The sequence below is a fragment of the Capricornis sumatraensis genome, chromosome 15 (assembly GCF_032405125.1).
Source record: "Capricornis sumatraensis isolate serow.1 chromosome 15, serow.2, whole genome shotgun sequence".
In the NCBI taxonomy this organism is placed as follows: Eukaryota; Metazoa; Chordata; class Mammalia; order Artiodactyla; family Bovidae; genus Capricornis; species Capricornis sumatraensis.
Window position 1 is genome coordinate 19,861,999 of NC_091083.1, and position 16,285 is coordinate 19,878,283.

The following is a 16,285-nucleotide window of genomic DNA, read 5'->3' on the forward strand; positions in this document are numbered from 1 at the left end:
GCACTTCCGGGACGGGAGACCAGGGTTCCGGGAAGGTGCAGGGAGGAGAGGGAAAGGCGGCGGCGGCGGCGGCGGCGGCGGCTGGAGAATGAAGAAGGAGCATGTGTTGCACTGTCAGTTCTCCGCGTGGTACCCGCTGTTCCGAAGTCTCACTATCAAGAGGTGAGACTGGAGGTTACGCCGGAGCAGTGGGCAAAAGGGGACTGCAACATTTGGGGCGAATCCCAGCTCCATCAGAAACAAAACAAAAAACTGCAGGCCCGGATGGGAACACCAGGGCCAGATTTCGACTTCCCAGTGGTCTTTTAGAGTCGGGAGAGGAATGAAGTCGATCCGTGTTTGCCGTGCGTCGTGTTGTGCGTCAGGGAGGGTGCTGGACAGGTAGGAGGGCCACGTCGTGGCTCAGTGAAGGTCAGAGGCGGGCTGAGGAGCAGGTGAAGCTAGTTCAGGCTTGGGAGTTCACCATTCCTGCCTTTAGAATTGCCAGTGGGGTAAGGTGATCAGCGAACTGGGTGGTCTGGACTTTGCTATTGACTGACCCTCCAGGGGGTGGGGCGTGGGGGCTTAATAACTTTTGGTCCCTGTCAAATGAGAATAGTGAGACCCAGCCTCAAATTCTATTGTCAAGCTCCAGTATGATAGTGTTAGTGGAAAGCCTCAGTAGAGTATACTGATGCGAAGAGCCAGCTCCTTGGAAAAAGACCCTGATGCTGGGAAGGAGTGAAGGTAAAAGGAGAAAAGGGCTGCAGAGGATGAGATGGTTCGATAGCATCACTGACTCAATGGCATGAGTTTGAGCAAAGTCCAGGAGACAGTGAAGGACAGGGAGGCCTGGCATGCTGCAGTCCATAGGGTCGCACAGTCAGATACGACTTAGTGATTGAACAACAACAGCAAATGTATTGTTAGGGAAGGAAGCCATCTGGAAGAGGAGTGGAACAGTATTTGTTTTCTAGTTCTCTGGCCCACAACAAGGAATCCATGCCCTGCTTGCAGGGCAAGCAGAGGATTAACTGTTTTCATCCTTCACCCGGTCATTCAAGGTAATGTAGGCAAGGCAGCTAGGAGAACATCCCAAAATGTTCAAAAGCAGTTGTGACATCTGGAGTGTGATGCAAGGGTAGTCTTTCCCATGCTAAGGTGAATAGCTCAAAGAACTGCGTATCTGTGGGGAGGACTTTCTGTCTTTTGCCCTGTTCCCCTTTGGCCCTAGATTACTACTAATGAGATAGCAGCCCTTCCTTCCTTTTTATTTTGGGTGGGGAGTGTGAATACAGAGAGGGAAACTTCAGATCCTGAGTATTTGGAAGAACATAAGGAGGTTATTCATAAGATAGTTATTTTCCATCCTGTTATTCATGCATGAAATGGGCTCCCAAGTTATCCAGGGTGTGATGGAGGTTAGAGCAGCTCGAAGGAAGATAAGCTTTGCATTTGAAGATGGTTGGAGTAGCACTAAAACAAGGAAGAGCTTTAACAGCAGCAGCGGATGTTATCTTCCTGCATGATGTACCAATCCTCCATTATCTTGCATAACTGAAGTAGGCTTAGGGTCTGAGATGATGCTAGAGTTATTTATGTCATGGTGTGACAGAAGGTACTTTTGTGAACCGGTCAGACATTTTCACACAGAGTTCACTCAGAAGTGTCTTGTATTTTGTGTGCAGACACCTTTTGTCAACTCAAGGAAATTTTTCTTTGCTTCAGCAGTGAAGTATAAATGGTCAAGAATTGGACTCTAGGGTCAAGACCATCTGTCTGCCTTGGGAATTTTGGTTCCATCAGCATCTTGTGAAAATGGCTTAATCTCTGTAAGCCCTGTCTGGAAAATTGAGAAAATAATAGGATTGTCATGAAAGTTAAATGAGATAAAGCATTAAAAATGCTTGGCACTCTTTTTGACATAAACACACAAAAAGCTGCTTGTTTTTAATGTGTTTGATTTAACCAGAGCTTAAAATAGTTTTAGTTCACTTAAAATATGTGCCATTCATATGAAGCTGGGAGTGAAAAGTAAACCAAGGAGGGGGATTTTCTTACCAGTTCACAACTGAGCTGTGTTGCCTGAGAGTATTCTGTGTCTTTGCACTGTAACTCTGGTCTGCTTAGTTCTGTGTAACATCACGGGGACGCAACACATGGTACGGTGTCCCTCTACAGCCCAGGTCATTCTGGTGGAGTTGAGTTAGGTTTGTCATTGTCACTGTCAACTTTAATGCCAAGAGACCATGGACTCAGCCTTATTATTTGGCGTTTATTAATCATGGTTCAGAAATGATTATGCAGGTAAAAATACAGAATCTTTTTTTTTGACACGTCCTAGAACTTTAACTCAGGACTTCCCTGGTGGTTCAGACAATAAAGCATCAGCCTGCAATGCAGAAGACCCAGGTTCGATCCCTGGGTTGGGAAGATCCCCTGGAGAAGGAAATAGCAACCCACTCCAGTACTCTTGCCTGGAAAATCCTATGGAAGGAGGAACCTTGTAGGCTACAGTCCATAGGGTCGCTAAGAGTCGGACATGACTGACTTCACTTTCACTTTCACTTTACAAATAAGTAGCTAGGTGACTTTGGGTCATCCACTCTACCTTTCTAAGTGTTTCTTTCCTCAAACATGAAAGTTATGAATAATCTCCTAAAGGCTCTTGTAACCTCCATTCCATTAGAGTAATTTGTCTGTGTGTATAGAATTATATTGACTTGATGGAATAGGTCATTACATTTCTTACATCTTTCAGTTGGGCCTCGTGGATTCTTTTTTCTTTTAAAATTTTATGTATTTATGTATTTCTGGCTGTGTTCGGTCTTCGTTCCTGCGCCAGCTTTTCTCTAGCTGCAGTGCGCGGGCTTCTCATTGTGGTGGCTTCTCGTGTTGCAGAGCACGGACGCTAGAGTGCCTGGGCCTCCCAGGCGCCAGAGTGTGGGCTCAGTAGTTGTGGCGCTGGGGCCTAGTTGCTCCACAGCCTATGGGATCTTCGTAGACCAAGGATCGAATCCCTGTCTCCTGCACTGGCAGGTGGATTCTTTACCACTGAGCCACCAGGGAAGCCCCAGCCCTCGTGGATTCTTGGCTGCATAGTGAATTTTAGTGACAAAAAAAATTTAAGTAAACAGTTGGGTTAAGTATGCCGGGCCATGGCTTGTTTATGGCCTCAGTTGCTCAGGCTCGGTTCCTTTTTCTTGTGAGTTTTGGTGGCGTTTGGTACGTCTGTGCTTGGTGCAGCGCTTACGTTACTTAAGGTTTTTTTTTTTTTTTCCCTTTTATAGCTTTTCCCACTCCTAGACATTGAGTTCTTAACTAAGTCATCTAGGATTCCTCAACTAACGTGACATAATTCAGGGTCACATCATTCGGGTGACTTTAGAACTGTGACCGCAGGACGCAGGGACTCACGAGAACTGTCAGTGTTGGCTCATACCTGTAAGAGCTGTAGACCCTCCAGAAAGGACAGATATGCAGAGAATTCACAGTGGAATCAAACAGTACAAAGATGTTTTGAACCCAGTCAAGGGGTGATGCAACCCGGAGGGAATGAGACCTGAGAATTAGTTCTCCGACCAGGGATTGAGCCCAAGTCCATGACGGTGAAAGCCCAAGTCTTAGCTATTGGACAGCCAGGAAATTCCCTAGAGTTACGAAAATTTAAAGCAACTTTTAAGTTTCAAAGGCTCACTTGAAATTGGTTAAAATTTAGCAGCTTTACAAATAGAATAGTAAGATTTATTAGTTGAATTTAAAAGCCTGAAGAAGTAGGTTTTTGAATGTGAAATTGTAACTTTGAGAAATCAGATGTTAATTTCTAAAACTGAAGTAGCCCATGAGGAATCTTTCCTGTGTAATCTTTCCAAAACCGTCTGTAATGTTACAGAAAACTTAATAAATAAATGAAGCATACTATTATGAGTCAATGATGGTTCCTCTGAATGTACGTAGGCCGCCATCGTTTTGAGTTTTTAGAAAATACATGCCTCACAAGCAAAGTAAGAACATTATTTTAGGTATCTGTGCCAGAATTTTTCAATGATTTATCATTACAAAGTAAAAAAAACAAATTATCCCATCCATTTTTCAAGTGATATCAAGTATGGCTTTGCCATCCCTTAATTATGATCGTCTGAAAACAGTTCACCTGAAGCATGCCCAGGTAAGCAGCCGTGTACTCTAGAGATGAGGTGAACAGAATGCCGTCACAGTACATCCCAGCGTACTGTGAATTTTCGACCTTACACTTCCATTGCCAACCAGAGGTGCCCGGATCTTAAGCCTGCTTCCACCCTGTATCTTAGAAGGTGGTCAGGTGCTGTTGATCTTCTGATTCGTTTGGTCATTTCCTGTGTTGCTGCAAATACCTGCGGGCCTCCAGTTTCTTAAAGGCACATAACCCTTGTACTCAGAATTCTTCTGAGCTTGTTGCCTTCATACTGTGATTTCAGTCTAGTTCTTTGGATTTGGCTGTTTTCGGGATTTTTTTTGGTTTGGTTTGGTTTTTGTTGTTGTTGCTGTTTTTGTTTTTTTTTTTTTTTTTTTTACCTCAGAGTCAATAAGGGTAATTACATGCACCTAATTTAGTTTATTGAAACATTTATTCATATTATTCTAATTTCTAGTCTGCTGCTGCCAAATGTCCATTATTAACATTTCCCACTTCATATTAAAATAAAGGGAGCAAGTAATTCAGAAATTGAGTTTGGAACTTTTTCTCTCTGCTTGTGGTTGGTCTTTTAAAATGATGCCTTTTTTTTGGTATGTGCTTTTTTTTTTTTTTTTTTTTAGTGTCATTCTTCCACTTCCTCAGAATGTGAAGGATTATTTACTCGATGATGGAACTCTGGTGGTTTCAGGAAGGTAAGGCATGTCAGAAAAACGTTCTTTAAATTTTAGCATAAGGAAATGTAATGATTCAACCTCAACAGTTAACGTGTAAAGTAAGTACGTTAGCTTTGGCCCCATTCTCTCCTTTTTTTCTTTCTAGTTAAAATTATGTGCTGATCTTTGTCCTTCCTGTATTCCTTGTTAATTCTCAGTTGATAAGATTTTCAAAATTGAACACATCCTCTGCGAATAATTACAATCTGTAAAATTGAGTAATTCCTCCCTTCTCTTCCTGTAGAAAATGGGTATGGTAACTATTCCTCTTTTTCAAGTAGTTCTTCTGTATATAAAGGAAAGTACCATGCTTCAGTCTTTTTAGTACAAACTTGAAAAAGTTTAAGAATCATGTACTTTAATGACATTCCTATTTTTTCATTCAGATCTCTGCTCAGAAGTCATGTTATCTAAGTGTTCATCCTTCACTTTCCTTTGTAAAGTAGCTTAATGGTAACCCTTGCTGATATGTCATTCTGTTTTATGGAGTTCTAGGTTGGATATAATTTTCTCTTAGAATTATTTAAAAAAATTTTTATCAAGCTAAAATACACATAAAATTTACCACATTAACTATTTTTAAGTGTACAGTTCAGTGGTATTAAGTGCAGTTATAATGTTGCAGCCATCACCGTGATCCATCTTCAGAACTCTTGTTATCTTGTAAAACTGAAACTCTGTACCCTCTGAACACTAACTCCCCAACCCGCCTTCCACCAGCTCTTGATAACCAACATTCTGCTTTTGGTGCCAGTGATTTTGACTACTGTACATGCCTCACATAAGGGGGATCATGCAGTAGCTAGCTTTATTGCACATTGCATAACGTCCCCCAGGTTCATCCGCGTTAAAGCACGTGTGAGAATCCTTGTTAAGGCTTAAATACCACTCCATTGTATGGTTTACCGCATTTTGGTGCATCTGTTTTTTTCTCCTGACCTCATTTAATTTTTCTGCATAACCCTTATTTCCCTCCATCGTTCCTTTAGTCATTCTATTATAATGCAGTCTTCATGAGAACAGAGACGTGGGCAGCTGTGTTCCCAGCCCTTGGAACAGTGCCTGATATATAACAGGTGCTTGACGAACATTTCTTAGGTAAATGAACTTAGAAGTATAATTAGAATTGTGTGTGTTTTATGGTAACACTAATTTTACCATTTTGTTGTTGAGTCACTGAGTCGCATCTGACTCTCTTGTGACGCCCTGGACTGTAGCCTGCCAGGCTCCTCTGTCCATGGGATTTCCCAGGTAAGAATACTGGAGTAGGGTGCATTTCCTTCTCCAGGGGATCTTCCTGAACAGGAATCGAACCCACGTCTCCTGCGCTGGCAGGTGGCTTCTCAACCACTGAGCCACCAGGGAAGCCCGGCTTTACCATATATATTATATATCTACATATATATTTTTTGGTCTGATGGATCTTCTGTGTAGCTTCCTGGATTATAATTCTGTTTCTGGCATTCTCAACCTGGTAATAACCTGAAAATTATTAGTTAAGAGCCTCATTGATGTGGAATAATGGCAGGATAAAGCAACAGAATAGGTAGGCGAGTCTCAACTTTGGGATATTTACAGACATAACTTTATTATTTTCCAATATAGAACACATAATAAGCCTACAAAATGGGAGTGTAAAGAAAACACCTCCGGACAGTAAAAAGTGCTGAGCAGATGTCAGTGCTCTGAGCGTGTGGAAGAGCTCCTGCAGTGTATTTCATTGTCCAGATGCGTCTTCTCTCTCTCTGGAGAGTCCTTGGTTTCTGACCCAGGCGTCTACTGTCTTCTGCCAGATTCCATGGCACCATGGCAGGCTCACTTGTTAGCTTGCAAGTGGGGTGAAATCTCGGAGCCTCGCTAATGCTCAACACTGGGCGAGTCTTCTGCTGGTCCTTCTGAGGTCACTCAGTTGAGGGCAGCTACTACTATAGTCGTTCGGTGGCTCGACCTAACTGGATGGTTTTAGGATGGCCTCATTCCTGTCTGGCAGTGAATGCTGCCTGTCAGCTGAGCTTCTCTTTCCATGTGATTTCTCATTCTCAGACTCCACTCCTTTATGTGGTGGAAGCAGCATTCCAAAAACATGGGCAAGGAAGCTGTAAAGACTTTGACACCAAGGCTTAGATCGCATGGTGTCCCTTGTGCTGCGTTGTTGGTCCCAGTGAGTCTTGAAGCCAGTTTGGATTAAAAGGGTGGGGAAATAAATGCTGTTTCTTGATGGGAAGGGTGGCAGGGTCACACCACAAATGGTGCGTCAAGATGGGGAGAGCTGTGGCCGTCTGTGTACATCATCTAAGGCTCTTGTTGTCTTCCCCATTCGCTGTCGCGTGTACTTGCTGTGGGCTCTTTCATTCTAGAGACGTATGTTTCTTGGTTTTAGAACTTTTAAAAATATTGTATCTTTGATCATTTCCTCTTATTCTTTTGCTTCTCTTTCTTTCTTTTTAGATGTTAGAACTGCCGGGTTAGTTCTCTGAATTTTGTCATTTCTCCTCTGTTGTCTCTTTGTCGTCCTAGTTCTATTTTATGGAAAGTTTCCCTGATCTTGCCACTCATTCTATTGAGCTTTTAAATTTCAGCTACCATGTTTTTCCTTTTATACGAGTTCAGTCTTGTCCTTTCTCATGAATGCAATATCTTCTTTTATCTTTGAAGATATTTGTGATTTTTAAAAATATTTTTCATCTGTTTCTTTTACTGTCTTTATTCTGTCCGTGTACTTTTCCTCCTTTTAATTAAAAAACTCTTTTCTCATCTTGGAGCCTTTTATAGGTCTTCTAATGATTGTAGGCCTTTATTCATATTTAAGAGTGAGGGACACACACACACAAACTTTGTGTACTAGTGTGGGGCTTGTTGACTACGAGTGCCAGCAATCAACAGGAATTAATGGCAGATTCCCAGATGGCAATTATCTGTAAGTCTTTCCTCTGGGATTGTCTAGCATCTACAGAGACAAGTCCTCTAATCTGTCTATATCAGGGAACAGGGAGGGAAGAAGGGGACTAGAGGTCTCACTCTGAATGTGACTTCCACTTGTAACTGTTGTTTTGTGGCATTTCACCCCCATATTCATTTGGGGCATTATGCACCTTACCCTCTGGTCCATAGAGGGTGAGTTGCTGGGGTGTGCCAGGTAAGGAAGACTGGACGTGTCTTCTTGCTCCTGTATGTACTGTACACGCATCACCCCTTTCAGAGTGGAGCTGTGGGCCCATCATGTATGATAGCTCCAGGGGCAGCCTGTTGCTCACTGGGTTACCCCCTCACTGGCTTTCTCTTTTCCAGACTTCTGTTGCCTCTTTGTAGCTGTCTCTCTTTGGTCCTTTTTGCCCTTGTGATATTTTAAATCTCTTTAGTAGCATTTCAAGAGGGAGCCTAGGGATGGGTAAGTGTCCGTGATTAACCAGAAGCCTCATCTTTCCTTTCTCTCGCAGTTGCTTGGTATAGAGCCTCTGCTGGTTTCTGTTCTGGTTAGTGCTGATTTTTTGATGCTGTGATCGAGTTCTTTGCAGCCAGTGGTTTGTGGTTGAGTGCTGAGAAGGGGCAGGGGCAGGGGCTGAGGTCTTTCAGCCTCTGCTTTGCCCCCAGGGGTGAGGATTGGCTGCTAGCGGCCCTTTTCAGCCCCTGCTTCACTCACTGACTCTTTCTGAGACAGCGTGTCTGACCATGTCTTTCTCTCCCCCGTGCCCTCCAGCAGTGCCAGTCCCGACCTAGGGTGATTCCTGCCAGCAGCCTGCACGCACTGTCTTCACTGTTAACAGAAGATGCCTAGCTGTGCCCACAGGGTGTCCATCAGCTGCCCGAAACTACTCCCCCCACAGCTCCTGCTGTGTCTCCCTGGTCTTGGGCAGCACTTTCTCCTGTCGAGATTCAGAGCTGGTTCTTAGTGTCCTCCAGGGCAGAGTTTGAGATTTTCTTTCCCCTGTTGCTAGTGATTTCTGAGAAGAAGACAGGACGTTTTTATTCCACCGTCTCTTATTGAATGTTCACTGTTGTTAATTTCAGGTTGGTTTTTATTAGTTTCTTCTTACATGTATATGAACACTCAGCACACCTGTAATCATGACTGCCTGGCACCAAGGCTTTCTCATGTTCAGTTTTTATGTTCTTCCAGGGAAGACCCACCTGCACGTTCTCAGCCAGACAGTGATGATGAAGCTGAAGAAATACAGGTTGGTTCAAAATACTATGGGGCTTCCCTGGTGGTGCAGAGGTTAAAGTGTCTGCCTGCAATGTGGGAGACCTGGGTTCAATCCCTGGGTTGGGAAGATCCCCTGGAGAAAGAAATGGCAACCCACTCCAGTATTCTTGCCTGGAGAATCCCATGGACAGAGGAGCTTGGTGGGCTACAGTCCACGGGTTGCAAAGAGTCGGACATGACTGAGTGACTTCCTGTTCCATAGACTGTCCTAATTGAAATGGTTCTGGCTTAGAGATCTTAACGTACATTCAGTAAAGTCAGAAATTCCATGGAAACCTCACTTGGACATGTACTTTGTGTGCAGGAAAAGCTGTCTCCGGTGTGTGTGTCGGTTTTAGATGGAGCACTGCTTTTTGGAAGCTGGGAACACCGTCCACATTTAACATTCTCTTTCTGTCCTCCTTCCCCTGCAGTGGTCGGACGACGAGAACACGGCCACGCTTACGGTAAGAGCAGCGAGGTCTCAGGACCGCCCGGTGCTGTCCCACAAGGCGTTTCTGGGTTTCAACGCAGATCACTCTCAACTCCCATTTAGTCACCATTTCAAGCTTTTATTTATTATTTTGAAAAATAACTTAAATCACTCTTCTTAGGCAAACTTCAATAGCAAAATTAATAACGTGTGTATTTATCAAACTCTGCTTAGTTCTGAAAACGACACAGTGATGTCATGGTAGGAATGAACAGATGAACGGACCCAGGGCCCTGATTATGGTGTCTAAGTACTGGTTTCCACTAAAAGGAGCTGAAGCTCCCTGGAGAAATTCAGGGCTGGGGGTGGGAAGGTAAAGAGGAGCCTGTAGGAATTTGTGCCAGAAAGGAAGAAGGATGCGGACATGATGCAGAGGACCCGGCCAGCTCGATGGGCTCCCACTGGCCACATATGTGAGCATCATAACAAAACAATGATAATAATGGACTAGCATTTGAATCTATGGTCCTATACTGACATAAACAAATGCTTAAATTCAACAAATGAAACAGAAGAGAAAGCCTTTCTCTATAGTAGAAAATTCGACACCAGCTAATAATTGAGAAGGAACGATAGAAATCAGCATTTACAGCCATTCTAGTAATCATGGAACAGATGTTAAAGCTTGAGGGTGACTATTCGATAAGGGTATTTGAGTCTTCTCAAAGTATGGCCACCAGAATTACTTGAAAGAAAGTGAAAGTATTAGTCACTCAGTCGTGTCTGACTCTTTAAGACCTCATGGACCGTAGTGCACCAGGCTCCTCTGCCCATGGAATTCTCCAGGCACGAATACCGGAGTGGGTTGCCATTCCGTTCTCCAGGGGATCTTCCCGACCCAGGGATTAAACCTTGGTCTCCTTCATTGGCAGATTCTTTACCAGAATCTTTACCATCTCAGATTCTTTACCATCTGAGCCACCAGGGAAACCAAAGTTACTTAACTGGTTACAAAGAGAAAGATAGCATCTTCCGGTGGAAAGACCTGTCGGCAGTATGAGCAAAGTCAGCCTTGTCGGCGATGGGGCACGTCGGCATTGCCTGCCTCCTGCATGAGGCTCAGAGGGACACCTCACCTGCCGGCAGTGCACAGCCTGAGTCCAGCCATGAGGAAATGGCCAGCAAACCCAGCGTTCTGGAAATCACACGGAGTGACTGCCCCAGGCTCTTTCAGATGGTCAGGGTCATGAAAGATAAGAGCAGCAGAGAGAGGAAATGTTACAGATGAAAGGAGATGAAAGAGACAGGACAAGTTAATGCAGTGCATGATTCTAGACTGGGTCCTAGGCCAGAAGAAAATAGCCCATTTTTCTTCTGCTGTAAAAGACATTATCAGGACAGTGAGCACAAACTGAATAAGATCCATAGATGAAATAGTGATGTTATATCCGTGTTAGCTCCCTGATTTTGATAATTTGCCTAGCTTACATTAAAAAAAAGAAAGTGACTGCTTTTTAGGAAATACATGTTGAAGTGCTGTGTGTAAAGGGGCATCATGACTTCTGCTTACTATGGAAGGTATATGTGTTTTACACACGCTCCAGCATAGCTGTGTATAGAAAGGGGGTTGCAGAGAGAGAATGATAAAGCAGTGCGATAAAATGCCTGCATGAAGAGTGTATAGAAAATTTTGGTTAAACGCTTCTTGTAAATGCTTCTGAAAGTCTGAAATTATTTCAAAATGGAAAATTAATTTAAAAGTGATTGGGTTTCACCAGGCCAAACTAGATGTTGTTGGTCAGGGGAGCTTTCAGGGCAGAAGAGCACACACCCAGTGGTAATAGTCTGGTAGTGTAGCTACAGAGAAGCCCAATTTAAAATGCAATCAAATAATCAAGATGGGTAAATTTCAAAGACACGACAGTGAATTTCAAAGGGCAGGTTGCAAAAAGTATACATATCAAATAACAGCCGTTACGTTAAAATTTTTAAATATTTTGTATCATAGGCAGACACACGCACGTAAGTGTAGAATCATGACTAGAAGATTGTGACAGTCTTGTAATGATGGCTGCCTGTGGCGAGAAGAAAGGACTAGGGAGGAGAGCAAGGAGGTTAGGAGTTTCTTGAGGATCTGTGATGTTCTTTCCCTAAGAAATTTAGAGGTCTGGATCAAGTATGTCAAATTGTTGAATGTATGGATCAGGGTATATATTTTTTATATGTTTAAAACGTTTATTTGGTGATTAAAAATTTTTAAAGAAATACTCTTTCTGAATGAGTATGGTAGGGCTGTGGTGGGTAAAGTAGGAAAGATAAGTGAGTTTGGATCATAAAAGTCCACGGATGTGATTTAAAGTGCAGATTTCATCCCACTTAAAACATGAACCTTTTCTTAGACATGGAGAAGGCAATGGCAACCCTCTCCAGCACTCCTGCCTAGAAAATCCAACGGACGGAGGAGCCTGGTAGGCTGCAGTCCATGGGGTCGCTAAGAGTCGGACACAAATGAACGACTTCACTTTCACTTTTCACTTTCATGCATTGGAGAAGGAAATGGCAACCCACTCCAGTATTCTTGCCTGGAGAATCCCAGGGACGGGGGAACCTGGTGGGCTGCCGTCTATGGGGTCGCTAAGAGTCGGACACGACTGAAGCGACTTAGCAGCAGCAGCAGTTTCTTAGACCACTAAGGAGTTAGGTGTATTTAAAATCAACTCATTGTGCTATGGAGCTTAAACGAATCCTATTACTAGCTAAATCTGTTAAAAAATCATTTTCAGGAAAAGATGGAATCATGACTTAACACACGTGAAGGCTTTAACTCACGAGGGAACCAGGCAGACGTTTTAACTGGCTCAAAAGAGAACCCAAAGGACACACATTTATAGATTAGGAATATGTAAATATGTATTGTATTTACATAAAAAAATGAATACGTATATAAGGCAAAGCTGGTTATGTATCCCTCGAGGGGGTACAAGACACCTGGGTTTCTGCCAGACAGAGTAGAAATTTCATGTCTGTAAGAAATACTGTTTTCACTTACCTGTTATTTACCAAGTTGTAAACCATCTCGCAGACCCGGCTAGAATCAGGTAACCTAGAAAAGTGCTGTATGTGTACAATACATAGTCTGCCACTGAAGCACAAATATTTCTGTGTAATACATAAACTTTCTGTTATTTAAATTTATTTTAGGATCTTTATTGCAGGATTTCTTAAAGTTCTTAAGAAAATTCTTAAAGTTGAGTAATTTGAGAATTTGAGGGAATTTATCAACTCTTTTAAAATGTAATACAGAATAGCCAGTATTTTATAATGACTACAATGAAGTGAAACCTCTAAAAAATTGTGAATTACTATATTGTATACCTATAACTTATAAAGAAAAAATGTAATACAGAAATATAAAGCAGTCCTTATATGTGAAGTTCAATGGGATAGGAAAATGAAATTGTTTTGTCTTTGAAGATCAAATCCCTCATGTTTTAATATTTTTGTAACTGTGTCATTTATTGAAAATATAGCTAATGCAGGTCTTAAATGAGTGTGTTTATGGATGAAGCTGGTTTGGTTGCCAAACCAGCCACTTCAGGGGATTCTAAAGAAATTACTGCCTTAACAGAAAGCATAATTTCTTTTGCCGGGGAGAGGAGAATGGAAGATAAAGAAGCTCAAGACTGTTACTTGTTTTGAAAGCCTCTCTGAAAGGCATTTATTTCACGTATCTTACTCCTTGGAAGAAAAGTTATGACCAACCTAGATAGTATATTCAAAAGCAGAGACATTACTTTGCCAACTAAGGTCCGTCTAGTCAAGGCTATGGTTTTTCCAGGAGTCATGTATGGATGTGAGAGTTGGACTGTGAAGAAAGCTGAGCACCGAAGAATCGATGCTTTTGAACTGTGGTGTTGGAGAAGACTCTTGAGAGTCCCTTGGACTGCAAGGAGATCCAACCAGTCCATTCTGAAGGAGATCAGCCCTGGGTGTTCTTTGGAAGGAATGATGCTAAAGCTGAAACTCCAGTACTTTGGCCACCTCATGCGAAGAGTTGACTCATTGGAAAAGACTGATGCTGGGAGGGATTGAGGGCAGGAGGAGAAGGGGACGACAGAGGATGAGATGGCTGGGTGGCATCACGGACTCGATGGACTTGAGTCTGAGTGAACTCCAGGAGATGGTGATGGATAGGGAGGCCTGGCGTGCTGCGATTCATGGGGTCGCAAAGAGTTGGACATGACTGAGCAACTGAACTGAACTGAACTGAAGCTGAAGAAGGCGAGCAGAAAATGGAGATGGTGGCACGCTGTCTAATTAAGTAACTAAAAGACACTTCTGACCTCCGGAGGTCAGGTATATCTGCAGCAGTCACATGCATCTGCAGCAGAAAGAAAGGAAGTACAACCTCCCCGTTTTTTAAATTTTTATGTTTTGGTCTGTTTCTCAGCCTTGAGTCACAGTTTTTTTTGTTATAACTGGGCTAGATCTTGGGAATCAGCATAAGCCTTTTTTTTTTTTTTTTGGTGTTTCTTTATTTAGGATGACTGAATAACAAGTCATCCTAAAACTTCATGACTTGAAGCAATAATCATTAAAAATTTTTAAAAGGTTCTCCTCCATTTAGTTATTATAAAAAATGCCTTTTCCCTCATGTTGTACAATAATATATCCTTGTAGTCTTACACCCAATAGTTTGTACCTCCCACTCCTTTAGCTTATTCTGAAGTGAAGTGAAAGTGAAAGTTAGTTGCACAGTCATGTCCGAGTCTTTGGGATCCCAGGAACTGTACTCCACCAGGCTCCTCTGTCCATGGAATTCTCCAGGCAAGAATACTGGAGTGGGTTGCCATTTCCTTCTCCAGGGGATCTTCCCAACCCAGGGATCGAACCCCGGTCTCCTGTATTGCAGGCAGATTCTTTACCAGCTGAGCTACTAGAGAAGCCCATTAGCTTGTTGTAGACCTATTCTAGTTTTTTTCCCACTTAGGGAAGAGCATGTCATGATGGGACTTTCAGTACTAGCAGTTGTCCACTAGGGGGCAGCAGATATAAAGGGCTAAAATGACCGCAACACATCAGTGTGTTTTTGTATTCTTGCTCTCCTGCGGGCCCCACTTTTATCTTCCTCCCCTTTCTGTCCCCGTGCTCCTGATGGTGACAGAAGACTCGAGGAAGAGCAGAATCGTAATGATGTTTACGTCCCATCACCTCTATTTCTGCTTATTTCCTGGTTGAAACAGCACAATGTTTTGGTTACTTGCTGATATAATCATTTTTAAATCAACCAAAAAAGAAAGAACATTTTAATTTCTCCAAGGTCCTATTTTTGAGTTTTGTTTATATTAAAACCTGTCTGGAAATAGCCATGTTTAAATGCAGTTAGCCACATGATTTATTTCTCATTTTTGAAGCCTTTTGGGGGTATGTTCTTTTCCTGCAAATGGAAAGGCTTCTGGTCCTTTAAATATGAGGTATTACTTCTGAGAATTGAAATCTGTGCACAGGTGATATTCCATCATCTCTTTTCATTTAATAGGCACTGGTTTTATGTCGGTGTTAAGAGAACCATTCATTCCTTTTCTCACATCCCCAGGTGCCTTGAAATATTAACAGTCTCCTTAGCTTTGTGGGGCTTGATTGTTTTGGAAAACGTCATCTGAGCATTTATTATTCTTTTCCCTTCCTGACGAATGTTATCTGATCATTGATTTTATTTGGTTGAGTTCAGAAATTCTGATAGTAATTTGTTTTCTAAATTATTTTCAATACCCTGAAGTGTTGACCTTTGTGAGTTTTTTCATCTTGTTTTCTATATTTATCATGCTGATACTGACTTGCCCAAATGATTTCTTCCTTCTCTCTGTAGGCACCAGAATTTCCTGAGTTTACCACGAAAGTCCAGGAAGCGATCAATTCCCTGGGGGGCAGTGTATTTCCTAAGCTTAACTGGAGTGCCCCAAGGGTAGGAGCACGTCTGTAAATCTCTCACTGTGTGAATATTGTCTTGTGATTCCATTTCATTTTATATCCCCACGGAGGGTCTAATTATATTCCTAATTCTAGGGAAAATATCATGGAATTTATTTTTGTTTTCCTCCTGTTATTTATTTTCCTGATTTGGCAATGCATTTATTTCCTTGGGTCTGTGAAATACTTTGTATTCTGCCAACTGACAATTTCAGCCTCTTGTGTTGCTTATTACACTAGAAATCTCAGAAAATGTTCCTCTGCCCTTTTCAAAACTTCAGCTCTTCAGTTTGACAGAGAAACTTTTCTCTATTGAAAAATAATAAAAATTAGAATGTTGTGGGATCTAGAAATAGAACGGTTTGACAAATCAACTGATGTTTTCTTAAATTGTGTTTTATTGCTTCAACATTGCATTGATAAGATTTTTTAATTTAAGATCTAGGGAAATTCATCATTTTTTCTATTCCAGTAGAAAACAGTTTAATGTCAGCAAAGCTCATTGAAGGATTCAAGACTTCTCTGCATTTTCGAAAACTATCTTTGTGTGCTTTCATCTTTTCTTATTCTAACATGAATGATAAATTGTACTTAATCTTTTATTTTTACTTATTGAAAGTAGTGACATATATACATAGTTTAAATTTCTGAATGCTCGCTATAAAAATCAGCTGGTCCTGACACTGTTTCCCACTGCTCAGAGGCAACTGCGTTCATATATTTTAGTACCATCTTTTGTTATTTTCCTCAATAACTCTATTCTTACATCTTAAGCGTTTCTGCTTTAGGACAGAAAGGTTCAGTACTTTTTCATCTCATTCTCACTACTT

The 16,285-nt window shown here is 42.0% G+C and overlaps 1 protein-coding gene across 1 annotated transcript in view; it reads left to right on the forward strand.

Annotated features, from left to right (window-relative positions):
- The first annotated feature begins 55 nt into the window (after positions 1 to 55).
- Positions 56 to 16,285, forward strand: part of CDC123 (cell division cycle 123) — a 44,707-nt gene continuing 28,477 nt past the window's right edge. Inside the window, exons 1-5 of the mRNA XM_068987510.1 lie at positions 56 to 162; positions 4,777 to 4,848; positions 8,987 to 9,044; positions 9,487 to 9,519; positions 15,355 to 15,450. Of these exons, the coding sequence (XP_068843611.1) occupies positions 89 to 162; positions 4,777 to 4,848; positions 8,987 to 9,044; positions 9,487 to 9,519; positions 15,355 to 15,450 (333 nt within the window). The 5' untranslated portion in view covers positions 56 to 88. The remainder of the gene's footprint in view (positions 163 to 4,776; positions 4,849 to 8,986; positions 9,045 to 9,486; positions 9,520 to 15,354; positions 15,451 to 16,285) is intronic.